This window comes from Kogia breviceps, chromosome 2 (assembly GCF_026419965.1).
Source record: "Kogia breviceps isolate mKogBre1 chromosome 2, mKogBre1 haplotype 1, whole genome shotgun sequence".
Taxonomy (NCBI): domain Eukaryota; kingdom Metazoa; phylum Chordata; class Mammalia; order Artiodactyla; family Physeteridae; genus Kogia; species Kogia breviceps.
In genome coordinates, this window is record NC_081311.1 from 173581120 (window position 1) to 173608549 (window position 27430).

Consider the following 27430-nt stretch of genomic DNA (forward strand, 5'->3'; position numbering starts at 1 on the left):
TTGAGAGTTGTTTACCATGAACGAAGAGATCCAACTTTTTGAACCAATATGACCAAGAGAAGTCTGAACTGGTAGGTACCCTTCAGGAGAAGCAACCACAGAAGGTCAGCCCTGAAATACCTCATCTACTTTGTACTAACACTATAGTACATGTAATCCTGCTTGGTTTTGACCCCATAAATTCTGAAACTTAAAAATTACATTTCATTCTTTCCTAAAATTATTTCTCATCTGCATCCGTCAGTCTGCAATCTTCATGGGTAAACCCCAAGAGGATCCCAGACCATTTCAGTGGCAGCTTATACTGAATGTTTCTTATCTTGACATGTAACATTAGGACAGTACGTAATTCAGCTTGACATCTGACTCAGTCCTGAGTGTGATACTATGAAAATGTGCAAGTGGTTAGATGCATGCACCTACCACTTTGACCATTTGTTGCTAGACAGAGTGCTGCCCAATGAGCAAAATTCAGTGATACTTTTCATCTCTCCTGATAACAGAAATCACAGACAGCCTTTTCCTGGTTTAACTTAGAACTTTACCTCTGGATTTCGTAACAGTCTACAGAGCACTCTGCTGGGAATACTGGAGTGATCTGGTCTTTTGCATGTCACCTCAGTGTTCCTGTTAATAGCTCTTAGATGGAGACCTCCTCTAACTCCTGTCTCAGGGATTTCTGAGGCTACTTCTAACCTGCCAGGTGTTCCAGGAGTTTCAGTAGGATCTTAATGTCAGTTGACCATTCCCCATAATGTCCATCAATTCTACAAACCTCCAAGTGTCTACCAATAGCATGGGAGAAAAAACCCTACCCTCATAGAACTGACATTCAAGTGAGGAGATAGGCAGCAAGAGGTGTTTTTAAAAGTAAGATATCTAGTATGTTAGTTGGAGATACACACTAAGGAAAAAAATAAAGCAGGAAAGAGAGACATAAAACATCAGGAAGTAAGAGAGTTGGGTAGAAAGGGAAGGCCTCACTGAGAAGGTGACTTAGGTGAGGGAATAACCGAATGCGTATCAGGGGGAAGAACATTCCTAGCAAGTAGGAGAGCAAGTGCAAAGGCCTACAGGGGCAGGCAAGGAGGAGGCTAGAGGGGCTGGAAGGAGGGATAAAGCAGGAGACAAAGTGAGAGAAGTAACAGGTTAAAGAAGTAACCGGGGCTTCCCTGGTGACGCAGTGGTTGAGAATCCGCCTGACGATGCAGGGGACACAGGTTCGTGCCCCGGTCCGGGAAGATCCCACATGCCGCAGAGCGGCTGGGCCCGTGAGCCATGGCCGCTGAGCCTGCGCATCCGGAGCCTGTGCTCCGCAACCGGAGAGGCCACAACAGTGAGGCCCGTGTACCACGAAAAAAAAAAAAAAAGAAGTAACCGGAGGGAGACAGATCAGCTGGGGCTTCCCAGGTTAAGTTCCAAAAAGGCTCTGGCTTTCTCTGAGTGAAATGGGAGGCCACTGGAGATCACTGAGCAGAAGTGCCAGTGATCTGACTTCATTTTTAACAGAATCCCTGGCAATGGGGCCAGGCCAGAAGCAAGAAGACCTGTGAGGAGGTGGCCACGGTGACGCAGGTGGGCGAGCTGCAGGCTCCCTCCTTGCTGTCACGGCTCCCAGACTCCCACCACAGGCCAAGTCCCAAACACAGGCCACTCAGCAGTAACCACTCTGCTGACTCGGGCAATCACTCCCTCACTAGTTACTCGATTTTTATCACCCAAATATTCAGCTCACAGAATATTATCATCTTGCCTGTGGTTTTGTTTTGGGAGTTTTTGTTTGTTTATTTGGGTGAAGGTTATGCAGGATGTCTTAAGTTTCTTTTCATCTACCAGTTTCCTGTATTTATTTATTTATTTTTTCTCCTGCAATTTAGGGAAGAAACAAAGCATCTGTCCTGTAGTTTCCCACAATCTAGATTTGGCTGCTTATGCCATTTGTGTAGTTTGACATGTTTCCTCTGTGCTCCGTATCTCCTGTAAATTTGTTTGATTTGAGTCTGATTTTTTTGAACAAGAGTATTTCAGAGGTGGTGGTGGTGTTTTTCATCAAGAGGATATAATATCTGGTAGGCTCTGTTTTTGTGCTGAGAGCAACCACAAATACTCAGTGCCCAGATCCTTAATTTATTAGATTCGTTTTGCATTTATTTGTTGAGTAAGCTTCTTTCAATTACTACTTGGTTATTCATTTTGTAGAGGAATTGTTTGAATAGGAAAGGCGGGATAAATTTTGCTCTCTCCCCTTTTATAAACCAGATTTCAAGGAGCTGGTTTCTAAGTATCCTCCAAAGATGACAGATTGGGTTTACTTTGTTGTTGTTGTATCATGAACTCATGCATTAAACGTATCTGATGTATTTAAACCCATGCCATCATCATTATTGATGTTTAAGCTATCTTTTTTTTTTTTTTTTGCGGGCCTCTCACTGTTGTGGCCTCTCCCATTGCGGAGCACAGGCTCTGGACGCGCAGGCCCAGCGGCCACGGCTCACGGGCCCAGCCGCTCAGCGGCACGTGGGATCCTCCCGGACCGGGGCACGAACCCGCGTCCCCTGCCTCGGCAGGCGGACTCTCAACCACTGCGCCACCAGGGAAGCCCTAAGCTGTCTATCTTTTGCCAATGGACTTTTGACACAAACCCAGTCATCCTTGATAGCTTCCTTGCTATCTGGTACGACAAGATATTCCAGGGTCAACTTATACATTTCCTGCTACAGAACTACAATCAGCCACTTATTAAGTTTTATTTTTTACTTTTTGGATGGGAGGAATAACAGCAAGTTTTATGCTGATTAGAATGACCAGGTAGAAAGAGGGAATACTGATAATGCAGGAAAGAGAACCACTAGAACAACACCCTTGAACGGGCAAGAGAGGGCTGGCCCCAGGGAGGAGACGCAGTCCACCTGCATACAGCATCAGGTACAAAGGCAGCCCGTGGATGCAGACGCAGCGGGTGGTTAGAAACAGTGCCGGGACGTTACAGAAGTTCTCTTGATTGCTTCAATCTTCTCAGTAAAATAAGGAGAAATGTCATCAGCTCAGAGTGAAAGTGGAGAAAGGAGGACTGGAGGTCAGCAGAGAGGGAGCAGAGCTGGACTCCTCAGCAGCACGAAGAGCCCCCCAGAGGGTCCTGACCAGGAATTTGAAATGAGATCCAGAAGTAGTCTGTTTCCTCCAGCCACATTCAGCTGCCTGGGTGCAGGCCTTGAACAAGTGGAGAGCTGCATGTAACCTTGTTTTGAGCCCAGTGAAGAGGATGAAGCAAGGAAGTGCAGGGTATTGATGGTACGTGAAGATGGTAATAAAATGACTGCCCATGAGATTTATGCTGGGTAAGGAGGGAGATGAGACAATATTCAGTTCATGAAAAACTAATGGAAACTGACCCAATAAGACAACAGAGCCTGGTGTCACTCACTTGGTAATGGAAAAAGAACATGTAAACATTTGTCATTACTTTTAGTTTTGTAAGCAACGCCTTAATTTATTCAAATGTTCTGTAAGCAACGCCTTAATTTATTCAAATGTTGGAGCACAGAGTGTGCTCTAAAGATACAGAGATGGGTAAGAAAGTCCTTGCCCTCTAGGAACGGAGAGTCTCATGAGAGAGACACACATAAATGTAATTATGATGCAGTGCAGGGAGTAGAATATAGGAGCATGGGTGTGCCAGGAAATCATGTAGTCACAAAGGAAAAATTCTTCGAGAAGAGCAGAGGCCAAAGAAAGATTTCGGAAGGAAAGGAAATCTGAGCTTACACTTGAAAGATGTGGCATTAACCAGAGAAAAGAGGTGAAGAGGGGAATTCAAGGCAGAAGGGACAGGCCAGAGGCAGTGTGTGTGTCACTGGAACTTCACTCAATGCAACTGTGCTGAAAAAGAGTCAGCAAAGTGAGATTACGGAGCCTCACTAAGAAGCCTGGGATTTGGCCTGCAGGCAATGGGATGGCACAGGGTCACCCCATCACTTCTGCATTTTACATGGGCCACACTGACAGCTATTGGGAAAGGTGGGCTTGATAAGACAGAGGTAGAAAGGTCAGGTGGGAATGTGGATAGAATCTTGCAGGAGACAGATGATGAGCACTCCAGCCAGACAGTGGGAATGGAAAGGGAGAAATGGAATCAAGAAATAGTTAAAAGACCCAGCAGGGCTCAAGGGCCGGGGCTGGGGGCAGGGGGGGGGCTGGGGGAGGGCAGGTCAAGGAGTTGGCCTGAGTGACTACTTGGATAGTGATGCTAACTCAGAACAAAACAGAAAGGACAAGTTTGGAAGGGGAAGAAGAGTTCAAGTTTAAACACATGCTGACAAATTGCCACGTAGAGACATCAACAGCTTTCATTTCAATGTACAAGTTGAAAGTTCAGTGGAGACTTGCACTGGAATTACAGAAATCTAAAAGACAATTTCTTGCTGAGCATTATATTTAAGGCAGCGGTCCTTAGACTTGGTTGGGCATCAAATCGCCTGGGAAGCTTTTAAAAATACAGATTCCTGACCCCAGTCCAACTTACAGAAGAACCCTGTCTTTAAGATGTGATTTTTTTTTTTTTTCCTAAGAATAGTTTTCAAGTAGTATAAAGGCTGAAGAGGTTTTCAAACGAAGAACCCGGATTTAAGAGTCAGAACTGGATTCAAATTCTAACTCCACAATCCATTAGCTTGTGACCTTGGGCAAGTTACTTAATGTCTATGACGTCTCCATTTCGCCACTTTGAAAAGAGCTCCAAGTAGACCTACTATGCCAGGTTGTGGTGAGGATGAAGGCCATAAAGACACAGCACCCAGAACACAGGAACCGCCCAGGAATTAGCAGCTGTTGTTTCTTTTAACAAGAAAATCTCATCACCCTAGATTAACACTCTGCATATCATTGACCATTTGGGGGGGGGAGGCTTTTTAATGTAATTTGTGGCTTCCCCCCTCTCGCCCCAGTTAGAGTTAGAATGGATGCTTCCTGAGAGCAGTGACCTGCTGCTCTAGAACCGTGACAGGCACGCGGTGGGTGTTCCCCAGAGTCAGGAATCAATGAGTAATGTTACAAAAAATGAAAACAGTTTCAAAAGGGGAACAATCAACCTCTTTCTGACATTTCCAAAGCACTACCTATTCTAGTTCTGTTTCCATTTTAAAGAGATTCACTTTTTCTTACTCTTAGGTTTCAGCACCAAAATTTCTCCAGCCTAAAACTTTGTAGCCACAAATAATGAGCATGAAAAGCATGCCATAGCACGGAGAAATGTGCATGACGTGTTAAATGAAACATGTGTGAAAATATACATGCACACACATAGGCACACGTATGTCATCATGATTATAACTAAAATACAGACGGAGAAAAGGAATAGGAAGAAATACACCAAAACGCTAATGGTAATTATAGTGCAAAGTCATGAATAAGCAGAATCTTTGGTGGGTTTTTCCTCTTTTTTTAGACTGCCTCTAGGGCTATTTTTGTAACAGAGTTGTATCATTTTTATAACAGAAACAGTGATTTTCATGATTTTCTAGTTCATCTCTCATTCCAGAACTATCTGGGTATCTACTGTGTGCCAGCTGTTGCACTAGGGCCAAGGACACACAGAATGAGACACGGCCCCACTCCTCAGGAGCCTCAGCCTGCCAGGAGAGACAGACACATGAAACAACTGCCTACAGTGACATGTGACAGAGCTGGGGCCGAGAACTCCGAACGCTGTGGGGAAGAGAAATAAGGGAGCAACTCATTCTGCTTTGGGGTGACCACAAGAACACCGTCTGCCACCGTCTGTCCCCACCTTTTGTGGCAACAACGAACTAGTCCTTCACTCTGTGATGGTCTGAAGGACCTTATGCTGGCTTTCCCAAGCCCACAGATCCAGATTTCTAGCTCAGAAATGAAAATGCAGAGAACAGCTGTTGAGCATTCCCTCTGTGCCAGTCAGCGAGCTAACAGATCTCTATGCACGCTCTCATTTGATCCTTGTTGGTCAGTCAATATGGTTATTATCCCCAGTTTATCGGGAAACTGAAGTTTAGAGATTCAGCAACTTGCCCAAGGTGACACAGCTAGTAAGAATTAAAGGAGGTCAGAGCCTGTGGAGAGTGGACTTGTGGTTGGGGGGTTTGAGGGCGTGGTGGTGGGGAAGGAAGTACCGGGAGTTTGGGATTGCCAGATGCCAAACAACTGCATGTGGAATGGATGGACAGCAGAGTCCTACTGTGTTGCACAGGGAACTAACCGTACTCAGTATCCTGTGATGGACCGTGACGGAAAGTGTGTGTGTGCGTGGCTGGGTCGCCTTGCCGTGCAGCAGAAGTGGGCACGGCACCGTGAATCAACTATGCTTCGATAGAATTAAATTGAAACAAAAAAAGGTCAGAGCCAAGTGGGCCTCTAACCCTTTGCAGGTCACCACGCTCTGCTGTCTCGACAGCAGTGAGGAGGCCCTGTTCTCAGGAGGAGACAGAAGAAACCTCATTTCCCCTTCCAGGTAAGTCCTCCTCTCAAACATCACAGAGACGGGAGTTAGTGCCACGGAAAGAGAAGAACCTGGGCCTCTGTGTCTGACAAGCCTGGTTTGAGTCTCGGGTCACCACTGACCAGGACTTCAGAAAGTGGCTTAATCTCCCGGAATCCCAGCTTCACTGGAAAAATGAGAATTAAAAATATACCTAACATAAACGGGGACGATATAAGGTTAAAACCTGAGGAGATCAAAAGGTGATGTATCGGCTAGGGCCTCCTCAGTGGCTGGAAGTGCTGTGGTGTCAGACAGAGGGACCTCAATCAGTTTCCACGTACACACTTCCAGCCACCGCTCCTGCCCGTGCTCGCCATCAAATCTGGGAAGGCAAAATCTAAACAGAGAAAGGAATTCTGAAAAAGATATGTTACCAGAAAAAGGACAGGACAAAAGCGGGGCTTTAGTGGGTGCTCAAGTACCTCTACACACTTGATGGAACTCTAGATCCTCACCACCCAAGTGTGGTCTGAGGACCAGCAGTTACAGCGTCATCATCATCATCACCTGGGAGCCAGTTAGAAATGCAGGCTCTCAGGCCCCACCCAAGACCTACAGAAGCAGAAACTGCATTTTAACAAGAGCTCCAGGTGACAACACTGAAGTGGAGAATATTATACGTGGTATCTCAGAGGCTGGTCTATCCAATCAAGGCACAGCTTGAAATGTATGAGCCATGCGTCACACTCACCCAGCAGGGCAGCCACCATGCCCACCAGCCCCGTGCCAGCACCCAGCTCCACGGCAGAGCAGCCCCTGAGTTCCACAGCTCCCATCTCCAGATAGGTGGCCAGAATGACAGCCTGAGTCAAAACACAGCATGACAATTTAGGTCAACAAGCGCTTTAGGGCCTGAAGGGTTTCAAGCAGGCTACATGCTCCAAGAAGACATCACATACCCCCCCCCCCCGCTCCCACCGCAAGGTTCAATTCCCAGTGTAACAGTGCACACAGGAACTCAGCTGCTGCTGGGAGGTCACCTGGAGCAAGCACAGACACCGAGTTCCCCAGCACAGCTGCCCCGGGCCCCACCAGAGGCCCTTACGGGGAACAGCAGTGGTCAGTGACACTGACCACCCAGGATAGGGTCCTGCTGAATGTGGGAAGGCTAATTCCTTACTGTGTCACAGCACTTTTTACACTCGAGGTTTATAAAATCACTCTGGTAGAGTTGACATGAACAGTCTCTGTGATTCTGCTTAAAGGAAGGTCCAGTTCCTAAACCAATTTCAAATCAGCAAGGCCACAACCAAAGGGAAAAAGCAGAGCAGCGCCAAGGCTCCCGGAGTCTCCTCCCTCTCTCCTACTCTCCTGCGTCCCTAACGCTCACCCCAGAGGAGCTGGGCATCAAAACGTAAGTTTTAGCCAAAGGTTTGGACTTGATGTGTGAGTTAGCATTTGCATATAACTCTATAAATCACTGTATACTGTTAACGTAATTTTAAAATATAATTTGTTCTTCATGGCCACATACTATTAGCATACTTAGCAGTTCCTCTTCTTGGTGAGAATGTAGGAGATTCGCCCATTCCTCACTGTTATGTATCTTTACTACTCTTTTTGAGAAAACTTTTCTTGTAGTTACCCTGGACTGGATTCCTAGAAGTGGTATTACTGGGTTATGATATATCAAGACTTTTATTCCTAAGTGTTTCTCTAACACCCCTGATACAATATTAAGATTGTAAAATTGTATCTACACCAATCATTTATCCAACATTCACTGAGCTCCCACCGACTCCCAGGTGTGACTAGATGCTTAGGACAAGTCTCTGTCACAAGCAGCTGAAAGAACAGTGCTGGGAGAGAAAAAAGTAAAGCAGCAATTATAGTATAATTTTTGATCATTACAACTACGGAAAACTCAAAGAAAACACATGATCTTCATTTTTGGCTTTGTCAGTTTACAATATTCTTGGTGCAATGTTAAACTTAAAAACGAACTAAATAATTGTCCAAAGCAGCTAGGGGCCCCAGCTTTCCTTCCAGTCTTCCCTCTTCCCTGCTGGGTAAATTACTGGTAAGTCATTTAATTTCTTTCAGTCTTCTTTATTCACCCTTAAAATGCAATCTATTTGGTGGGGAGGGAGCAGGGAAGTGATTCTAATGGGTAGGACTTCTTTTTTTATATATAAGGGGTGGAGTGATGCAATGTTTTAAAATTGAGCAGTAGTGATATATAGTTGCACCACTCTGTGAACTTACTTAAAAAAACACACACACACTTTAAATAGGTGAAATGTACGGTATATGAATTACAACCCAATAAAGCTGTTACTTTTTAAAAATAAAGACGTCTTATAATCAATTGCTGATGCTCAGAGGCCCCCGGGGCTTACTTACCGCGTCCCAAACCACCGCTGCGACTTCCAGTTGCTTCCAGTCCTGCCGGATCTGTATCGTGTGGTTTGCCAAGGAGAAGGTGGCAAGAGGCTTGTGAAATCTCTGCAGCCCCATTTCCGCGGTCTCTTCATAGGGCACCAGGGCCATCTCGCCCGAGCCCAGCTCTCTGCTCGCTCAAAGCTGCGAGGCAAAATAATCCTGAGTGAGATTCTAGCCAGAAAATGCATTCTCTCTCTAGTAACTCCAAATGCTTCTTAAGGCCATTTTACAAGTTCAAAAGAAGAAACGGGGTTGCGTGAAGCCTTTGTCTAATTCCTTTTGCCTGGCTCTCCTGGGAAGTGAGATTTCGCTGGGAATTCATGCCAAAGGTGCGGGATGGCTATGCACTCAGCTGTAACCACTCAGTAAATCTGCAGCGGGGTAAGAGTGAGCAAAGCGGAGGTGACAGCCTGGGGCCGCGGAGAAAGTACCGCTTCCTAAACTGCCCGGGCCCGCGTGGACTACGGCTGCAACCCGCTGCGGTCTGCAGGGCATTTTTTCGTGTTTTGTTCTTCCCTCACTCCCTCTAAATCGGTGCGTTCAATTACGACACCACGGACTCGAACCTAAACTTAAACTGGGGGTTAACGGTATGATTATCCTGCTTTATGACACCAGCTGCAGATACACGGTCGACGCAGTTCCATTTCCTGGAGACTGAAAGTGAAAGACACTTGTGGATTCCGAGTCGCTCGCACGTAGCGAGACCCCGGGTCCGCGTGGACTCGGACACCCGCGGCTCTGAGGCCTCCCCAGAGTCGCCCAACCTGCCCCCCACCCGCCCCACTGAAGGGCCGACAGGTACGCACGTCCTTCCCGCGGGCCCCGGAGCTGCGGGAACAGGCGAGGTACGGGCGGGAGCTTGGAGAGGAGCCCCCTCCAGCGGCGCTGGCCCGCCACACCCTAGGGTTCGCGGCACCGCCTTGCCTCCACTTACTGCTCGGGAGGCGGCCCCCGTCTGGTGCGCGCGACTCTTTCCCCGCCCCCAGGTCGACGGCGGAAAAATCCGCCTTAAAGGGCCAGAGAGCCGATAGACCGGCGTGCATGCGGGCGGGGGGCCCGCGCCGGGGCCACGCGTTTCCGGTCCCCTGCCTTCCCAGGACAAGTGCTCCCCGAGCGCCGGCAGCGCGGAGTGGCGGGTGTGGGGCAGGGGCCTGGAGCGGGGATGCCGCAGCGGGGCGGAGGCAGTGCTCCCTCCGCGTGGGTCGCCAAGGTATTTGGGCCCCCAGGTCAGTTTCTCGGGCTGCCGAGAGCAGAGCTGGCCGGGAGAGGTGGGTGCGGAGGCGCGGGGGGTGGGGGGTGCGCGGAGGCCGTGGGTGCCATGGCGACCGGGAACCCGGAAGCCACCCGCCTGGCGCTGGGCAGGCGCTGGGTCCTCTTGTATGTGTGCTCGTTCTCGCGCGTGCGCCTTTTTTGTGTGTGTTTTTCAGTGTGTGTGCTTGCTTGTTTTTAGTTTTAACGGTGGTTAGTTAGGAGGTATAGGAGAAAATTCCCTCCGAAGAATACGTGGTCACACCCATCCGTATTCGTGTCACCAAAGTGAAGTACGAATTGGTGTAATCGCGCGCTCCGCGCCAATAGAGTGGGAAACGTGACCAAGCCCTTCGCGGAGCCCGCACGTGGCTCCCGGGACTGTATTGTTACACGGGGCGGGGCGCGTTGTCTGCCTCGTCACGGACTCGGTCTCCCTCCTCCCGGGGCAGAAGGTGAACACCTGTTCTTGAGGTGAGAGCTGATGAGAGTGTGGCATCTGGCTGCAGGTCCCTGGGAAGCGCGCGGCTGAAGTGAACATCCAAGAATGTGACCGCGCTGGGGGACGGGGCAGGGGGCGCATCCTTCTCCCCGGAAGGTTTCTTTTTTCTCTCGGACCTTGACCCGCGGCCCCACCGGCCGCCGCTCTCTCATGGAGATTCTCAGCTCCGCCTGCACGTTAGGATGAACTGGAGCGCTTTTCAACTCCGCAGAGCTGGACGCTGCCACCGGAAAGGCTCAGCTGGTGTGCTGTGGGGCCCGAGCATTCCTGTTTTTCAGAGCTTCCCGGGTGATTCCCGCCGCCAGCCATGGGTAAGAGGCTCAGGCCTGGCCTAGACCACCCCCTCTCCTCGCCTCTCACATCCCACTGGGGGCGTGCCCCGCTCTCTGTCCAGGTCAGAAGACTGGGACCTGGGGCTGCAAAGATGGCTTGAAGTGAACTTTGAAGGTCACCAGTGAAGGTCTTTTACTTTTTTTTTGCTTTGCTTTGCTCAGTTATTCATTTAAAACTTTTTTTAAAATGTATTTTTGAGAGCAGTTTTAAGTTCACAGCAAAATCGGCAGAGATTTGTACACAGATTTCCCACACACTCCCTGCCCCATACACAGCCTCCCCCATTCTCAACATCTCCCACCAAAATGGTACATTTATTACAATTGATGAACCTATACTGACACATTATTAGAACACAAAGGCCACAGATTACACATGGGGGTTCACTGTTGGTGTTGTACATCTTATGAGCGTGGACAAATGTAGAAGATATGTATCCACCATTATAGTATCATACAGAGTAGTTGCACTTCCTAAAAATCCTCGGTCCTCTACACATCCGTCCTTCCTCCATAACCTTTGGCAACCACTGATTTTTTTTTTTTTAAACTCTCCATAGTTTTGCCTTTTCCAGAATGTCATATAGTTAGAATGATGCAGTATGTAGCCTTTACAGATTGGCTTCCTTTGCTTAGTGTGCATTTATGGTTCTTCCATGTCTCTTCATTGTTTGGTAGTCATTTCTTTTTAGTGCTGAATGACAAACATTCCATTGTATAGATGTAGTACAGTTTATCCATTTACCCACTAAAGGACATCTTGGTTGCTTCCAGGTTTTGGCAATTATGAATAAAGCTGCTATAAACATTCCTGTACGGGCTTCTTTGTGGACATGAGTTTTCAGCTCCTTTGGGTAGATACCAAGGAGCAACATTGCTGAGTCATATGGTAAGAGTGTGTTTAGTTTTATAAGAAACTGCCAAACTGTCTTCCAAAGTGACTGTACGATTTTGCAGTCCCCCCAGAAATGAGAGTTCCTGTTGCTTCACATCCTTACCAGCATTTGGTGTCGTCAGTGTTTTGGATTTGGGCTGTTCTAATGGGCTTGTAGTGGTACCTCACTGTTGTTTTAATCTGCAGTTCCCTAATGACATATGATGTAGAGCATCTTTTTTTTCCAGTTTTGTTGAGATGTAATTGATATATAACATTGTATTAGTTTATGGTATACAACATAATGACTTGATATATGTAAATACTGCAGAATGATTACCACAATAAGCTTAGTTAATATCCCTCACCTCACATAGTTACCATTTTTTTCCTTGTGATGAGAACTTTTAAGATCTCCTTTCAGCAAATTTCAAATGTACAAAACAGTATTGTTAACTACAGTTGCCAGTCTGTACATTACACATTACATCCCCAGAACTTATAACTGGAAGTTTGTGCCTTTTGATCACCTACACCCACTTCCCCCACCTCCCATCCTCTGCTTCTGGCCACTACCAATCTCTTCTCTATTTCTATGAGTCCTTTTTTTTTAGATTCCACATTTAAGTGAGTATTTGTATCATACAGTATTTGTCTGTCTGACTTATTTCACTTACCATAATACCCCCAAGGTCATCCATGTTGTCAAAAATGGCCGGATTTCCTTCTTTTTTATGGCTGAATAATATTCCCTGTGTGTGTGGGGGGGTGTATACACACACACCACATTTTCTTCATTCATTCATCTGATGATAGAACTTAGGTTGCTCCCATGTCTTGGCTATTGTGAATAATGCTGCATTGAACATGAGAATGCTGATATCTCTTTAAGACAGTGATTTCATTTCCTTCAGATATATGTACCCAGAAGTGAGATTGCTGGATTATATGGTAATTCTGTCCTAGTTTTTAATTTTTTGAGGACCCTCCATACTGTTTTTCATAGTGGTTGTACCAATTTACATTCCTGCCAGCAGTGCACAAGGGTTTCCTTTTCTCCACATTCTCACCAACATTTGTTATCTCTTATCTTTTTGATAATAGCCATTCAGCAGGTGTGAGGTGATATCTCATTGTGGCATTGATTTGCATTCCTGTGATTAGTGATGTGGGGCACATTTTCATGTGCCTGTTATTTGGACATTTTACAATATGATTGTGTTCTTATTGTTAAATTTTAAGAGTTGTTTGTATATTTTAGATAACAGTCCTTTATTAGATGTGTCTTTTGCAAATATTTCCTCCCAGTCTGTGGCTTGTCTTCTTATTCTCTTGACAGTTTCTTTCACAGAGGAGAGGTGTTTAATTTTGTTTCACTTCTTCTCATTTTTGTATCTCATTAGGCCTCAGGCCCTGATTTATTTTATTTATTTTTTTGGCCACATTACACGGCATGTGGGATCGTAGTTCCCCCACCAGGGATCAAAACCACGCCCCCTGCAGTGGAAGCGCAGAGTCTTAACCACTGGACTGCCAGGGAAGTCCCCAGAAATGTTTAATTTTAATGGAAGTTCAGCTTATCAATTATTTCTTTCATGGATCATGCCTTTGGTATTATACCTAAAACAGCATCACTTTACTAAAGGTCATCTAGGTTTTCTCCTATGTTATCTTCTAGGAGTTTTATAGTTTTACATTTTAATTTAAGTCTGTGATCTATATCAAGTTAATTTTTGTGAAGGGTACAGGTCTGTGTCTAGATTTATTTTTTGCATATGAATGTCCAGTTGTTCCAGCACAATTTGTTGAAAAGACTATCTTTTTCTCCCTTGGATTGCCTTTGCCACTTTGTCAAAAATCTCTTCACTGTATTTATGAGTCAATTCCTGGGCTCTTTATTCTGCTCCATCTATTTGTCTGTCTTTCACCAATACCACACTGTCTTCATTACTACATCTTTACAGTAAGTCTGAAGTCAGATGATATCAGTCCTCCAACTTTATTCTTCTCCTTCAATATTATTATTCATTTTTTCCTTTTTTATTTTTTTGGTCTTCTCTCCCTCTCCCTTTTTCTCTCCTAGTATCTCCTTTCTTTCTTACCTCCTCTACCTCTCTGTGTTGCTTCTCCCTCTCAACTTTCCTTTTTTTTCAGTACGTGGGCCTGTCACTCCTGTGGCCTCTCCCGTTGTGGAGCACAGGCTCCGGACGCGCAGCCTCAGCGGCCATGGCTCACGGGCCCAGCCGCTCCGCGGCATGTGGGATCCTCCAGGACCGGGGCACGAACCCGTGTCCCCCTGCATGGGTAGGTGGACTCCCAACCACTGCACCACCAGGGAAGCCCCTCAACTTTCCTTTTTTTAAACCTCCCATCTCCTTATTTTCTCTTTTCCTCTTTGTCCCTTTCCTTTGGGGAGCCATCACTGGGCACAAGAAAAAGGTGGTGCTTTGGAGCCAGAGGAACTATGAAAATTTATATTCTGCCTCTGACAGTGTAATTGGTATGACCTTGAGTAATTACAATTGACCCTTGAACAGCATGGGTTTGTACCATGCCGGTCCACTTATAGTCAGATTTTTTTCAATAGTAAATACTTCAGTACTACGTGACCTGCAGTTTGTTGAACCTGAGAATACAGGGGAACTGTGGACAGGAAGGGCTGGCTATAAATTATATACAGATTTTTGATTGCACAGAGGGTCAGCACCCCTAACCCTCTTGTGGCTTAAGGGTTACCTGTACTATAAACCTCCCAAGATCCCAGGTTCCTCATCCATAAAGCCTGTCACAGATTGTGCCCCTCCCTCCTTCCTTCTCCCTGCTCTCCATGGTTTCTGCTGAAATCATATATAGGACTTTACGAAACAAAACCAAACCTCCCAACCTCTCCAGCACTCCACTAAACTGACATAGGACATCTGCCTCATTATATTTACTTACAGTTTATCTAGAAAGTTGTCATTGGCTTTTCCTTGTCAGTATTAGAGAAGAGTGTCCTTTAGCCCCAGCCAGTGTTCTGATTGGTAGCATTTGGCTCAGGGAGCACCAGAAAGAATGTTTAGGAACATATGCAACTCATGTAGACACTTAATGTCTACTTGTTCCGTGAACATTAAGTGCAGCTCTATTTTTTTTTAATTAATTTATTTATTTTTGGCTGCGTTGTGTCTTTGTTGTTGGGTGCGGGCTTTCTCTAGTTGTGGCGAGCAGGGGCTACTCTTCATTGCACTGCATGGGCTTATTGTGGTGGCTTCTCTTGTTGCAGAGCACAGGCTCTAGGCACACAGGCTTCAGTAGTTGTGGCTCACGGGCTCAGTAGTTGTGGCTCACAGGCTCAGTAGTTGTGGCTCACGGGCTCTAGAGTGCAGGCTCAGTAGTTGTGGCACATGGGCCCAGTTGCTCTGCGGCATGTGGTAGCTTCCCGGACCAGGGCTCGAACCCGTGTCCCCTGCATTGGCAGGCAGATTCTTAACCACTGCACCACCAGGGAAGCCCTCTATTTTTTTTTTTTAATGCAGCTCTATTTTTATCAGAATAAACCAAAACAGCCAGTGGTTCCCCGTGAATACTTGCAAATAAATGTTTAATCCTCGAAAACAAAATTGGGCATGTGGTAGACTGCATTATTTTTAATACCCAATCCTCCTTCTACAGACCTGTCCTAGTTGACCCTTCCCAAAGGAGGGATGTCTCCCCACCCTGTTGAAGTCAGGCTTGGCCACATGACTTGCTTTGGCCAATAGAAGGTGGGTGGAAATGACATTTGCCACCTATGAGCCACAGCAGGATTGCGCCTGTTCCCTTTGCTAAAGACCTGCAAGCCCCAGAAGGGGGCGCTCCCTAACTCTATCCGCAGGTGGAGCAGACCCACAAACAACCTGTAAAATATGTGAGCCATGAGTGAGAAATAAACCTTTGTTGAGCTAACCATTGAGACTGGGGTTTGTTATGTAGTATAACTCAGCAGAAGCTGTCAGAACACAGGTGTGAAAGGGGTGGAAATTTCAAAACAGGTAAGAGCTTTTAGTGTGGGTGGCTTAGTTTCAGTAAAGTCATCCTGTTTTGGAGCTCCACCTAGCTCATAATGACACCTTAATTGCCCCACACCTGTCCCCCTCCCCCCTTGTAAGCATCACCTGAAACTACTGACCGCCTTTATCCAACTGTGATTCTAAGGCTTGAAGACTGTTTTCCTACTTAGCACAGTCTTGTGGGAGATGTGCAAAAGGTAGACTCACTTTGGATTATCTGTAAATCCACAACGTGGCTCAATCATAATATAACAATCTGTAAATCTATGTACTTTTTCTTTATGGCAATCGGGACTGGGCTTCATTCCCTGGTCCTCTCCTGGACCCAGACAACTGAAACAGACCGTGCTTGGGCATCCCCTCCAGCTCCACAGTTCCCCCAGGTACCTGCAGGCTTTTGGACCATTCTTACCCACTCACCCCTTGCGGGGAGCAGAATTTAGGGTGGGTTAGAATAACTATGCCCAGGGTCTTTTAGTTGATAGCTTTTTATTTTCATCCCTGTGACTACAATTGCCTTTCCCCAATCATATGACACCTCACTGGAGAATAGTGGTAGAAGGGAGCTTATTCTTTCATCCCTCCTGTTTTCTGGAACTAGTCCATGTACAAGGTCACAGTAAATGCAGCCACCACGGTACAGTGTGATCCTGCCCTGGGCCAAGGTGGATACCCCACTCGGGCTGGACAAATGATTCCCTCTGCAGAGCGAGAGTTCAGGGTGGCTATTGAACATCTCTTGTTATTATCTCTATTAGCTCAATAGCCATTTCCCACTTTGTTGGTAGCAGTCCCCTTTTGCTAATGGTCAAGAGCCCAGCTTCTGGGGCCCAAGGGTCCGGGTCAAATCCCAGCTCTGCGTCTTAGCTGCAATTAACTGTGAGACCTTGGCTAAGACACGTTCACCTGCACCTCAATCTCCCCAGCTATAAAAAGGGGTTAATGTGCTGATTAAATTAGTAAACAAAGACGGTAAGCTGAGGTTAAAATGAGTTATCTAAAGCACTTAAAACCGTGCCCAGCAAACTTCCTGTAGCGTTTGCTCTTACTGTTCTGTGTCTGGGGTGGGACTGACCTCAGCTGTGGCTCTAGGACCAGGCACGTGTCCCAGGTCTGGCCAGTGAACATGTCCTTCCATCTGGACATGAGTGGCTCAGAAGTGGGCATGTGACCAACGTTGGGCTTACCCGCAGCCCATCCTGAGACTTGCTGGGTCTCTCGGAGAACCAGAGTTCCTGTTAGTCGTCTTGTCCCAAGACGGCTGAGCCAGCAGAGACTGGAGCCAGCACAGGTACCAGTGGAGGGAGAGGTGCCTCCTGTGGTGCCGTGTGACCACCTGGATCCAGTGGGCCAGGAATTGTTTGTTATTTGAGCCGCTAAATTCCCTAATTACCTTAAGCCAGTTTGAACTGCCTTTTTCTTGTTTGTCGCCTGAAGAAGAGAAACAATCCTGATACTTTCAGTCTGGGCTGGTTCCTTGAACAAAAGAGAGTAAAGTCGTGCCCGTGCAGGGCCGTCCTCAGTGTGCTGTGTGTGGAGAAGCTAGGCTTCCCATTGGTTCTCCTGTCCTGGGCATGACAGGAGAACCATCGTGTCTGGTTCCTGGCTGCGCTTGGGCTCCCAGGGCCTGTAGGATGCTGGCGTAACCTGAAAATAAATTTCCCTTTTTCACTTTAGCTGGTATGTTTTCTGTTGTGCGTTTTTAGGAAGTAATGTCAACAGAATATAAACGTTCTATACGGTCCTCATATATAATAACTTGCTATTGTATTTGCCAAACAACAACTGTGCTCCTAATATTTAGATGAACTTGGTTTGAAAGACAAAAATGCCCTCTCTACACTCACAGTCAGCAGGTGACTTGAGTCCACACACACCGCGATAAATGTTCGCGGAAGAGAAGCGTCATCTCTGGCTGCACCTTTCTTGTCCATCCTACGATGAAAAGGTGTCCCCTCCCCACCTGGCCCTAAGAATTCTGTCCCCTCTCCAGTTCTGGGGAGGCTTGCTCCCCAACTTGTTCCACCAATGGCCTAGCCTTTTTGCCTTCAAACAAGTCCAAGAGTCCCCTGTTATCTAAAACTTCAAGATTATAAGAGCGATGCAGACTTGCCCTTTGCCCTTGGCTGCTCTCTGCGCCCAGCCGACATGTTCTGTTCTCTCTGAGCAGCGCTGGCCAGCGCCAGATTCTTGCCTCTCTCCTGGACACCAGACTTCTCTGGGCATTGGACTTAAAGAGGCCTTTCTGTCTGGGCCACCAGGGACCAGTCTCTGGTTCTTGCCCCTTTCCCACCACCTACACTCAGCCACCAGGCTCCCCCAGGCTGCTGCAGCTTCTCAGAAAGCTGGCCTTTCTTTCTTCCTGTGCTCTTGCCTACTGAGCAGCTTTACTGCAACTTTAGGTTCGGTTTATCGGGAAGTACCACTTCTGCACAAGCCCCGCGTTCTGCTCCGCAGCGTGGCGGGGCAGGGAAAGAGTGGGGTGTTGGGGTTGCAGGATGTGGACTCGACTCCCAGTTCCACTAGTCCCCAGTCACGAGACCTTGGGCAAGTCACTGCCATGCCTTGAGCTTCGGTTTCCTCACCTGTAAATGGGGTTGATAACAATACCCACCTCACGGGGTTGCCGTGGGCACCAAAGGAGGAGATGTATGGAAGAGCTCACTGAACGCTGCAATGGATATTACTGAGTATCCTTAGGGCGAAGACTTAAGAAAACAGGCTTGGAGTCAAAGGTCTGGATTTAACTCCTGACTGTGTCCTTTCTAGCTGTATGACCTTGACCAGTGAATTAGCATTTTTTGTGCCTCACTTTCCTCATCTGCAAAATGGGCATCTTACCATGACCCTGCCCACTTGATATGAGGAGGAAGGTGGTTATCCCATGCTCAGGGCTTAGACCAGTACTTTGCACACAGGAAGCATTTATTAACTTTGCTATTACCTATTTCCTCACTGTTGTCCCCTCCCAGAGAGGGGAAGGAAGACTGCTCACTGGCCTGGCCCTCGGGGGCACTGAGGCTGAGGAAGGTTGGAGGAAGGAGGTTTCCAGAACATGCCAGGACAGGAACACCCATCTCCTCCAGTGGTTGTGGTGATTTCTTCAAGGGGCTTTTAGCTCTAGGTAAATAAATATGGTAACATTCAGCAATGATGGAAACAAAGTATCTAGAAAGGAAGAAGCAGAACCCACCGTGTACTGGTGTCAGTTGGAATAAATCAACTGGGTCAAATTGGAATCAAAGCAACTGGCATGAGAGACTTCCCTGGTGGTCCAGTGGTAAAGAATCCACCTTCCAGTGCGGGGGATGCAGGTTCAATTCGATCCCTGATTTCTGGTTGGGGAACTAAGATCCCACATGCCGCGGGGCAACTAAGCCTGCGCGCAGCAACTACTGAGCTCACGTGCTCTGAAACCCGTGCGCCACAATTAGAGAGAAGCCTGCATGCTGCAACGAAAGATCCCGTGTGCCACAACTAAGACCTGATGTAACCAAATAAATAAAATAATAAATTAATCGTAGGGACTTTCCTGGCGGAGCAGTGGTTAAGACTCTGTGCTCCCAACGCAGGGGGCCCGGGTTGGCTCCCTGGTCAGGGAACCAGATCCCACATGCATGCATCAACTAAGAGTTAGAAAGCCACAACTAAGGACCCTGCCTGTCGCAACCAAGACCTGGTGCAACCAAATAAATAAGTAAAATATTTTAAAAATCAATTAATTAATTAATCATAAATTTTAAAAAACAACTGGAATGAAAAGAACTGAAAATGAAGGCAAAAGAATAAAGACAACTGAAAGGGAATCCAAGATGTGCCGATGAGATAGGTGTAGAGCAAGTTTATAGGCACCATTTTTCCAACAGCATTTGCTCACTGTGTCTCTGTGTCACGCTTCGGTAATTCCTGCAATATTTCATACTTTTTCATTATTATACTTGTTACAGTGATCTGTGATATTTGATGTTATTATTATAGTAGTTTTGGAGCACCATGAACCTCAACTATATAAGACAGCAAACGTAACCCATAAGTATTGTGTGTGTTCTGACTGCTCCACTGACCAGCCATTCCCCCATCTCTCTCCCTCTCCTGGGGCCTCCCTATTCCCTGAGAAATAACAATATTGAAATTAGGCCAATTAATAACCCTACAGTGGCCTCTTAAGTTTTCAAGTTAAAGGAAGAGTCGCCATCTCTCACTTTAAATCAAAAACTAGAAACAAGCTTAGTGAGGAAGGCATGTCAAAAGCTGAGAGAGGCCAAGAAGCTAGGCCTCTCGCACCAGTTAGCCAAGTTATGCAGGCAAAGGAAAAGTTCTTGAAGGAAATGCAAAGTGCTACTCCAGTGAGCACCTGGGTGGTAAGAAAACGTAACAGCCTTATTGCTGGTGTAGAGAAAGTTTGAATGGTCTGGATAGAGGATCAAAGCAGCCACAGCATTCCTTAAACCAAAGCCTAATCCAGAGCACGGCCCTAACTCTCTTCAATTCTATGAAGGCTGAGAGAGGTGAGGGAGCTGCAGAGGTTGTTCGTGAGGTTTAAGGAAAGAAGCTGTCTCCATAACATAAAAGTGCAAGGTGAAGCAGCAAGTGCTGATGTAGAAGCTGCAGCAAGTTATCCAGAAGATCTAGCTGAGATAATTAACGAAGGTGCCTACACTAAACCACAGATATTCTATGTGTATGGAACAGCCTTATATTGGAAGAAGATGCCGTCTAGAAGTTTCATATCTAGAGAGAAGTCAATATCTGGCTTCAGAGCTTCAAAGGACAGGCTGACACTCTTGTTAGGGGCTACTGCAGCTGATGACTTGAAGCCAATGCTCATTTACGATTTCGAAAATCCTAGGGTCCGTAAGAATGATGCTAAATCTACTCTGCCTGTGCTCTATAAATGGAAGAACAAAGCCTGGATGACAGCACATCTGTTTGCAACATGGTTTACTAAATAGTTTAAGCCCACTGTTGAGGCCTACTGCTCAGAAAAAAGATTCCTTTCAAATTATTATTGCTCATTGACAAAGTACCTGGTCACCCAAGAGCTCTGATGGTGATGTACAATGAGATTAATATTGTTTTCATGCCTGCTAACATAGCCATTCTGCAGCCAATGGATCAAGGAGTAATTTTAACTTTCAGGTCTTAGCTGCCAGAGATAGTGATTCCTCTGATGGATCTTGGCAAAGTCAATCGAAAACCTTTTGGAAAGGCTTCACCGTTCTAGAGGCCATGAAGGACATGAGCGATTCATAGGAAGAGGCCAAGATATCAACATTAGCAGGAGTTTGGCAGAAGTTGATTCCAGCCCTTCTGGATGACTTTGAGGGGTTCAAGACTTAAGTGGAGGAAGTAACCGCAGATGTGGTGGAAATAGCAAGAGAACTAGAATTAGAAGTGCAGCCTGAGGGTGATACCGAATTGCTGCAATCTCATGATAAAACTTTAGCGGCTGGGCTTCCCTGGTGGTGCAGTGGTTGAGAATCTGCCTGCCGATGCAGGGGACACAGGTTCATGCCCCGGTCTGGGAAGATCCCACATGCCGCGGAGCGGCTGAGCCCGTGAGCCATGGCCGCTGAGCCTGCGCGTCCGGAGCCTGTGCTCTACAACGGGACAGGCCACAACAGTGAGAGGCCCGCGTACCACCAAAAAAAAAAAAAAAAAAAAACTTTAGCGGCTGAGGAGTTGCTTCTGATGGATGAGCAAAGAAAGTGATTTCTTGAAGTGGAGTCAACTGGTGAAGATGCTGTGAAGACTGTTGAAATGACAACAAAAGATTTAGAATATTACTTGAACTCAGTTGATAAAGCAGTGGTGGGGTTTGAGAGGATTGACTCAAATGTTGAAGTTCTGCTGTGGGTAAAATGCCATCAAACAGCACCGCGTGCTACAGAGAAATCGTTCATGAAAGGAAGAGTCAATCGATGTGGCAAACATCCCTGTTGTCTTAGTTTAAGAAACTGCCACGGCCAGCCCAGCCTTCAGCAACCATCACCCTGATCAGTCAGCAACCATCAGCACGAGGCAAGACCCTCCACAGGCAAAAAGATTACAACTTGCTGAAGGCTCAGATGATAGTTATTATTTTTTTTAGCAATAAAGGTTTTTTTGGCCGCATTATGCACTGCATGCAATATTTTAGTTCCTGGACTGGGGATCAATACCGTGCCCCCTGCAGTGGAAACACGGACCCCTAACCACTGAAGCACCAGGGAAGTCCAGCAGTAAAGTTTTTTTAAATTAAGGGATGTATGTTGTTTTTTTAGACATAATGCTATTGCCCATCAATAGACTCCAGTGTCATGTAAACATAACTTTTATATGCACTGGGAAACCAAAAAATTCACGCGAGTTGCTTTATTACAGTACACGCATACCTTGGAGATATTACGGGTTCAGTGCCAGACCACTGCAGTAAAGCACATATGAGTCATGCACTGTATACGCTTTAGAGGTGAGGAAACCAAGGCCCAGAGTGATTCCAAAGGCCCAGTGGAAGGACTCCAAGGTTAGTCTCACCGGCTTCAAAACCCTTCCCCTCTCTCCTCCTGTCCTTTAGGCCAAGCGTAAATGGTTGCCCTGAGAACAGGCAACCAGGGTCATCTCCCTTAGGGGACCTCAGTGTGGAGTCAGGGCCCAGACAGGGAAGCCCCTGCCCACCGTGAACCTGGGCAGGTAGGCATGCTGGCCTCTCCCTGCCAGTAAGTTGGCTACCTCTTGTCTGTGGTGCTGGGACTCCACCTTTCGCATCCTCAGGCTGTCGACTCACCCTCCCCACAGAGTGGAGAACATGGGCAAAGGGAAATGACACTGACCCCGCACACACCGTGTTTGACCCTCTCTGGTCATCAGCAGTAAGTTTTCCGGAAAAACGGGAGAGCTGTGGGCCAGAACTTTCCCTGAGGGCCTTCCTTGACTCATGGTTTGGTCGGGATGCCACCTGCGGGCAAACCTCACTCACACCGACCCCAGGTCATGTTCACTCAGTAGTTCTCCAAGAGATCAGCCATAGAAAAGTCCTTAATAGGAAATGTTTTTAGAAGGAACATGCGGAGAATCAAAAGGGGGCTAAATATAAACCTGTATTTGCAGGACTGAAGAAGGAACACAGAAAAGCTGAACAGAAAGAGCTGGATGGAGAAGCTCTCTCCGAAAACAGGGTTTTTTCAGTGGGTGTGGGTGTGCGTTTTGCTGTATATGTGAATTTCTAGAACACTAGAGTTACCTATAATTTAAAAAAGAAAAATCAGCTTATGAGGCTAAAAATAATTCTGATGCCAATTGCATTATGGAAGTAGCTGAGTTCAGATGCACTAACTTTCATCAGAATAAACCCATGTGTGTTTGCATTTTACAGGCTTAGAAATGGTCAAATAGAACAGAGACGTTTAAAATAGAAGTTTCAAATTTAAGACATTTTTAAGTAGTTAAAGCAACTCTAGGAAAAATGTTCTACATCATTAATGCTGAAATAAAAAAGAGGCAAACTTTGAAGTTAGGGCATAAGCCGGCATGAAAGAAATTCCCATGGTCTAAAAAAGGTGAGGAAAGAATAAACAAGCAGGGACTTACCTGGTGGTCCAGGGGTTAAGACTCCTCATGCTTTCTGTGCTTCCACTGCAGGGGGCGTGGGTTTGATCCTTGGTCAGGGAACTATCCCACATTCTGCATGGTGTGGCAAAAAAAAAAAAAAAAAAAAAAAAAAAAACCAAAATTTATTGAGCAATACCATAAGCAAAATGGTTGGTGGATATTCTCTCATTTAATTTGCATAATATTGCAAGGTAAGGGGATTATTACCTCCTCTTATGAAAAGAAAAATCTCAATGTCAAAGGTCACACTCTAGTCCATGGCAAGCTTGGGGTCTAGACCTAGTTCAAATCCAGTTGTCTGTCAGAGCTCCTTGGCCTTTCAGATACATCAGCCTTCTCACTGCACTGCTCCACGCCCCACACTAAAGTTTTCAACTGAAGTCTATTAGAGGATTTTTCTTCTTTCTTTGGGGAAAGCTATTTCCATGAAAGCATTTGGTGGTAAATTTTACTACAAAGAAATTGTCTCATAATATTTATTTGCATATTGTTTCCTTTATTAGTTCAGTTGAATTTTTACATTATTTTGCGTGTATATTTCTCTGTACAGAGACCTTACATGTTTACACAGTATGATGTGATATAAATATTTTGCTCAGTTCCATCATTGTAATGCAAAATCTAACAGCAAAGCGTGGGTCCTGACTAGGCTCCAGCTGCCGCCTTCCTTTACTCAAATGTCATGGCCTTCTTTGAATAAGCAGATTAGCTGCTGATTGCAAGGCTGCCAGATAATGAGGAGAGTGGGAAAGACAGCCAGTACCGTCACTTTTCTGGATTTGGCCCTCATAAAATGTTTGCATCAGAGTGCGCTGGGCAGTTGATGGAACAGTAATTAAAGTGCCCTTCTACAGCACCCCATAAAAAGTGCTGGTCTATGTAGCCAACTGGACAATGGCAGAGGAAGTCTAGCTCCCTAAGATTTGTGTAAACAACTCACCTGCTCAGACAGGAGACAACCCACTTTCCCACAAATACCCTAGAGCACTGGACTCCAAAGTGGGGGAACCCAAAGGGAAATATCATTGAGCAAGAAGGAACATTAGAACTGCTGGTTCTATAGATCTTTTTAATCTCACCCTTTAAAATGTTAAGTTTCATGTGATAGCTTTATATGTATTTAATACATTAATATTATTGGACATATATAGACTTTATTAGTTAACAGACATATATTGGAAAGGCATGCTTAAAAATTATTTGCCAACGTGGGTGCCAAACCCAAAAAGCTTGGAGACTCTCTGCCTAGAGGAAGGTGAACGTCAGTGGAGGTGGTGGCAGTGAGAGCCCTCCCCCTAAGTTCCTAAGATCCAAAAGGTAAACCAGAATTGCCCAGGTCGTGGTGCCAGAAATAAGGTACAATTAGACCTCTCCCTGCTTTTCTTCCTCTATCAATGAGGATGACACCCTGTGAGATTGCCTGAGAAGCAAGTGGGTTGTGACAGTCACAGAACAGCCTTCTCATTCCCTGAGCAGCCCCAGGTTGTGGCCCCCATGACTCAAAGAGACCAGCCTTCCTCCCAAAGTGATGAGCTCTCCTGGTTAAAGGAGCAAATGGCGAAAGACATTAAAAAGTTCAACATCACTTGTCCTAAAAGAAATGCACATTAAAACTGTTAAGAATACCTTATTCTTCAACCATCAGTTGCATAGATTTAAACAAATGAGTAGTTGGCCAGAGTAGAGAAACAGGTATTCTCTCATATACCAATGGGTGTGTAAATTGGCAAAATCTTTCTGTAGGCAATTTGAAAACATTGGCCAAGGGCTTAAAAACTATAGATCTACCCACCCATCAATTTCTCCTCTGGGTTATTTTTTTGAAGGAAATAATCACATTTGTGTTGTTACATATAATACACACATAAAAGCTTGTTATTCAACCACTTACTCATTCTACACACACTTATCGGTGTCTTTTATAAGGCAGATTCTGTGCTAGATGCTGCAACATGGCAAAGAATAAAATAGACAGGGCTCCTGCTCGCCTGGAAGTTACTGATAATTATTGCAGTGTTATGTATTACAGGGAAGAATCAGAAACTAACAAAACGAGCAATATTAGTGTTTCTTTTTGCAGTTATGAATTACTATGTAGCCACTATAAATTGAATTGTAGAATTCACTGGAAAATATTCACATGAGGTGGTTGAGTGGAAAAAAAGCAGTTAACAAAACTGTGTTTATAATATAAGCCTCCTCGTGGCCTTGAGGGCTCAGAGAAAGGCCACAGCTCTGCCTAGCATTTGAGACAGATGTAATTTAGAACAAATAGACTTCTCTTTAGTGAGAAATAAAACTAGACAGAACAAAAAAAACATTGGGAAATATGCCCATCATTTCTTCTTCATGAATGTTTTCTGAGGATGATTCTAGAAGGAACTAGAAATAACAGCACCATTGATAAAAGATTCTGAGAGGTAGTATGTTACAGCTAAGGAACTACAGCCCAACTGAAAATAAGTACCTCATCCAATAAATTTTAAAAACCTCCAATATAATCAATAAAATGTCTAAGAGAAATGGGCTTGCTCATACATTGCTGGTATACAGTGCCTTGTTATAAACTCTTGAGAAGGCAATTAGTGATATCTATCAAAGTTCTTAATGTCACTACCATAACATAGCAGTTTCACCTACAGGAGTATACCTGTAGGAGTACTTATGCCTGCATTTAAAAACCTGAATAAGGAAATGAAAATTAACCAGCACATGCATAATGGGAGTCCCATAAGGAGAAAAGAGAGCAAAGAGGCAGAAAGAATATTTGGAGAAATAACAGCCAAAAATTTCCCAAACTTGATGGAAAAGATCAATCTGCACATCCTAGAAACTCAGCAAGCTCCAGTGGGATCAACCCAAAGAGATCCACACTGAAATACACATAGTCAAGCTGTCTAAAGCCAAAGATGAAGAGAGAATCTTGAAAGTAGCAAGAGAAAAATGACACATCATGTGCAAGAGAACCTTGGTGAAATTAATGGTAGACTTCTCATCTGAAATTATGGAGTCCAGCAGTCAGTGGGATGACATATTTCAAGTGCTGAAACAAAAAAAACAGAATTGCACATCCAGCAAAATATCCTTTCAAAATGGAGAAGACATTCAAATAAATATAAACAAAACCTGAGAGAATTTGTCACTAGTAGATCTGCCCTACAAGAAATAATAAAGGGAGTCCTTCAGACTACATGAAAAGACACTAGACAGTAATTGAATCCACATAAAAAGATAAAGATCTCACCCTTGATCATACTGAGTACCAAGAATATGGAGGAAAAGGCCAGACATACCACACATTTAGGGACGCTCTACCAAGGACTTTCTACTTCTGCCTTCTAGATCAATAGCACGGTATAGGGAGGAACATTTGGTTTTTCTTATTGGAACTCACTTCTGGGCTTCCCCTATTTTCTCAGGAATGCATCTACTCACAAAAAAAAAAAAAAAAGAGAGAGAAAGGGATGAAGAACACGAGTAAATACAACATAGGTGAATATAAATGACAGTATAAATGGGAATTGTGTGTGTTTAACTCTTTTCCTATCTTATTTAAATGACAGCTGCATAAAGCAACAATTATAAAACTGTTCATGAGCTTATAAAATAAAGATGTCATTTATATGACAATAATAATACAAAAGAAGATGGAGCAAACAAAGCTATATCGGAACAAAGTTTCTGTATACTATTGAAATTAAGCTAGTATTTATCCAAACTAGATTGTTTCCAGTTAAGATGTTAATTATAATCCCAAGGACAATCATTGAGAAAATAACTGAAAAATATATAGTAAAAGAAATGACAGGGGAATAAAACTGGTACACTAGAAAATATCTAACACAAAAGCAGGCAATAATTGAAGAATAGAGAAATAAAGATATGAACTATATGAAAAACAAATAGTAAACATAGAATAAATGAAGTAGAGAATAGAAAAACAGAAAATCAATGAAA

General features: G+C 45.2%; 2 protein-coding genes across 4 annotated transcripts in view; one reads left to right on the forward strand and one right to left on the reverse strand.

Annotated features, from left to right (window-relative positions):
- The window catches only part of METTL21A (methyltransferase 21A, HSPA lysine), a 56975-nt gene extending 46693 nt beyond the window's left edge, over window positions 1–10282 (reverse strand). The window contains exons 1-3 of one of the 3 annotated variants that reach the window (XM_059054863.2): window positions 9703–10132; window positions 8855–9034; window positions 7203–7314 (exon numbers count right to left, since the gene is read on the reverse strand). In XM_059054863.2, coding sequence (XP_058910846.1) covers window positions 7203–7314; window positions 8855–9001 — 259 coding nt within the window. In that variant the 5' untranslated portion in view covers window positions 9002–9034; window positions 9703–10132. Of the gene's footprint in view, window positions 1–7202; window positions 7315–8854; window positions 9035–9702 lie in introns of all 3 variants that reach the window. The other 2 variants (XM_059054861.2, XM_067026694.1) reach the window with 2 other exon arrangements.
- LOC136793401 (uncharacterized) overlaps window positions 9214–27430 on the forward strand; it is a 73465-nt gene continuing 55248 nt past the window's right edge. The window contains exons 1-4 of the mRNA XM_067023355.1: window positions 9214–9274; window positions 9512–9694; window positions 9801–10122; window positions 10858–10957. Coding sequence (XP_066879456.1) covers window positions 9214–9274; window positions 9512–9694; window positions 9801–10122; window positions 10858–10957 — 666 coding nt within the window. The remainder of the gene's footprint in view (window positions 9275–9511; window positions 9695–9800; window positions 10123–10857; window positions 10958–27430) is intronic.